The sequence below is a fragment of the Gracilinanus agilis genome, chromosome 3, assembly GCF_016433145.1.
Source record: "Gracilinanus agilis isolate LMUSP501 chromosome 3, AgileGrace, whole genome shotgun sequence".
NCBI classification, from domain to species: domain Eukaryota; kingdom Metazoa; phylum Chordata; class Mammalia; order Didelphimorphia; family Didelphidae; genus Gracilinanus; species Gracilinanus agilis.
Window position 1 is genome coordinate 12,794,588 of NC_058132.1, and position 2,891 is coordinate 12,797,478.

At 42.9% G+C, this 2,891-nt stretch overlaps 1 protein-coding gene across 1 annotated transcript in view; it reads left to right on the forward strand.

The window, feature by feature from the left end:
* The window catches only part of LOC123240755 (probable small intestine urate exporter), a 17,360-nt gene extending 15,013 nt beyond the window's left edge, over positions 1–2,347 (forward strand). The window contains exon 6 of the mRNA XM_044668467.1: positions 2,189–2,347. Within this exon, the coding sequence (XP_044524402.1) occupies positions 2,189–2,347 (159 nt within the window). The remainder of the gene's footprint in view (positions 1–2,188) is intronic.
* Positions 2,348–2,891: the final 544 nt, after the last annotated feature.

The following is a 2,891-nucleotide window of genomic DNA, read 5'->3' on the forward strand; positions in this document are numbered from 1 at the left end:
AGAGGGGAATCTCCCTGCAACAACTTTGCCTGATTAAAGTCTTCTTTTCAGGAATCTAAAGAACTCAGTCAAATATGTAAGGGAAAATGTCATTCCCTAATTGAAGGGTATCTAAAAGATAGGAATAAGCACTTTTCAGAGGAGGAAAGCAAAGCTATCAATTCATGCACATATTTTTAAAAATAGTTGAAATCACTCATATTTAGCAAAAACCCAATTTTAAAACTCACCCATCTCATTAGGGAAGATGGTCCAAAAGGAAAATGACAAATACTGAAGGGGTTCAGGAACAGGAGCTCTAATACCCTGTCAGTAGAGCTATGAACTAGTCTAACGTTGCTGGAAAGCAATAAAGAACTATGGCCCCAAAGCTACTAACCTGCATATTCTTTGATCCAGAGATTAATACTGCTAGTAAAGCCTGTATAAGAAGGAAATTTAATTAAGCAGCCCCTCATTTGTATTAGTTCAAGAATCCCTTTACTTTGATACCTTGTAACAGTATGATTTATAGTAAGAATATAGTCCCAGGCAAGAGTCTGTGTATGTAACCAGACTAAGAATGGAGTCCCAGGGTAACCCTTGAGTTACAATTTCAAGTGTGTGTATTGTTAGAGTAATTTTAAGTGTTTGTCTTACCATATTAGTCATAAGTAAGTTATAATGTTAATCCTAAATGTGGGAATCTATTTTAGAGTATAGTTTGTAGCAAACTAAATGAAGTAAGAAGTTATGAGGACCAGAAGGTCATTCTTAAGGTGTGGAGACTGGGAGGTCCAGCAATGGTCTCAAGTATCAGGAGGTCTGGAAATGGTCTCAGAGACCTCTGGGAGACCACTGGAGAGTGTGTCAAAGTGCTTGGTGATCTCATTCACTCCTATGCATTTGATTTTCTTACATTTCCAAATGCTTAATGGAAATCTCAAATTGTGTGTACCACAGACATCTTAAATTCACTAAGTCTCAAATTAAATTCATTATCTTTTTCCCCAACCATCCCCACTTTTGAACTTCCCTATTACTGGTGTGGAATACCACCAACTCCCTAAATCTATGTGTCATCCTCAACTTCCTGTTAACCTGCCCCTGTTGCCAAGGCCTATTAATTCTAACTTTCTAACATCTTTTACAAATCCTATAAAACTACTATCTAAAGTAGAACTACTTTCTTCTCTCCAGGTTTCCAACCTCCTGCTCTCACCTCCCTCTCCTTCAACCTGACATCTCTTTCTCTGCTTTTTTTTTTTTTTTTAAATACTCACCTTCCATCTTAGAATCAATACTGTGTATTGGTTCTAAGGCAGAAGAACGGTAAGGGCTAGGCATTGGGGGTTAAGTGACTTTCCCAGGGTCACACAGCTAGGAAGTGTCTAAGGCCAGATTTGAACCTAGGACCTCCTATCGCTAGGCCTGGCTCTCAATCCACTGAGTTACCCAGCTGCCCCCCTAAACAAACTGAAGTGGATATCAAAGCATTTTGTTTGCCTAGAAAGCACAGGGATTATTATCTCCATCTTGCCAAATGACTCTCAGGATGGGAACTGAATCTCAAGTGGGAAAGTGACCCAACATTATCTATAAATATTAACTGATAGAACAAGGATAACAAATAAATATATAAAATGCTTTGTAAAGCTTAAGGTACTATATTAAGTTTATATGAAAATATATAATAAATACAAATATAAGCTATATAGTTATTTGGATTATCTTCTGCCTCCAAATCCAAATGTTTTCCCTTATAATGTAATATCTTCCATGCCACTCCTTTACTGTCACAGTGCCTGTAGAAACATCAATCCTCCAGGATCAAATATTTCTTTATTCTTAACTTCTACTTAACTTCATCATTTCTTTTTTTCGTCTTTACTAATCTCTCTCTGGCAGAAACATGGCTCTACCTAGATCACACATTGCTGTTATGAAGGCCTCTCCCTTTTCCTTGCTCTCACTAGGACTTCCAGGCCACTGATCTACAGATCTCTCCCGTCTCTTTCCAGTCTAAAAACAGGCTATCCCATAAGGCCATGCCATTCGGATTCAACAGCAATGCAAATGCACATTTATTAAGCTGTCACTATATGAAAAACCCGGTGCCTTCAAAGGCAAATCGACAACAAATCCACAAGTATAATACAAGAAAACAATGAAAACAGAGTGGCTAAACACCTTTTTATCTCCATATCAGTTTAATCGAATAAGCGAGTCAAGGCCCCCACAAAGGGCACCCCTCACCTGGAAGGCTGGGGGTTGCCGGACGCCTCCAGGCTTGTCCCAAACACGGCCCTCAGAGACCCCAGAGACCCCACCGCCCCCACATCTCAGTGCCTTCCCCACAGAGCTCTAGAGCCGGCTGGAGGGCTTCAGAGAAAGGCGGGGCACAACTCGGGATTAAGCCCCCACGTGCCAGGAATACGGCCTACCTTCCGCCTTCGGAGGCCCCACTTCCGGCCGCTCATACTCAATTGGATTCTGTTCACCCTTCTATGGGAAAGTGTCCGCGGCCGAATCCCGCGGCCTTCTGGGAAACCGAGTCTGGGACAAGGGCTGGGGCGCTCTTTGCGCATGCCCAGGACTACTCACTAGCCTGACCTAAAAATCGTAGCAGGGCGTCGTGTTTTCCAAGATGCTGGGCACGCTCTACCCAAATGCTGGTAGCAGTAGTAGAAAGTTTGGATAGCCCAGACAGAGGCACACAAGTAAGGAACATGGTGGCCCACGTTACATCTCCAGCATTGGATGCGACCCCGGATATCTTCTCATGATGCTCCAAGAATGGGGCCCCGCCCTGAACAGTGAAGGAAGAAAAGGGTGGGCAAGTGCCCTAAGGGGAGAAGACCAGGGACGGGAGCCCCGGAGGGGAGTTTGGGGGAGGAAGCTTGGGAAAGCTG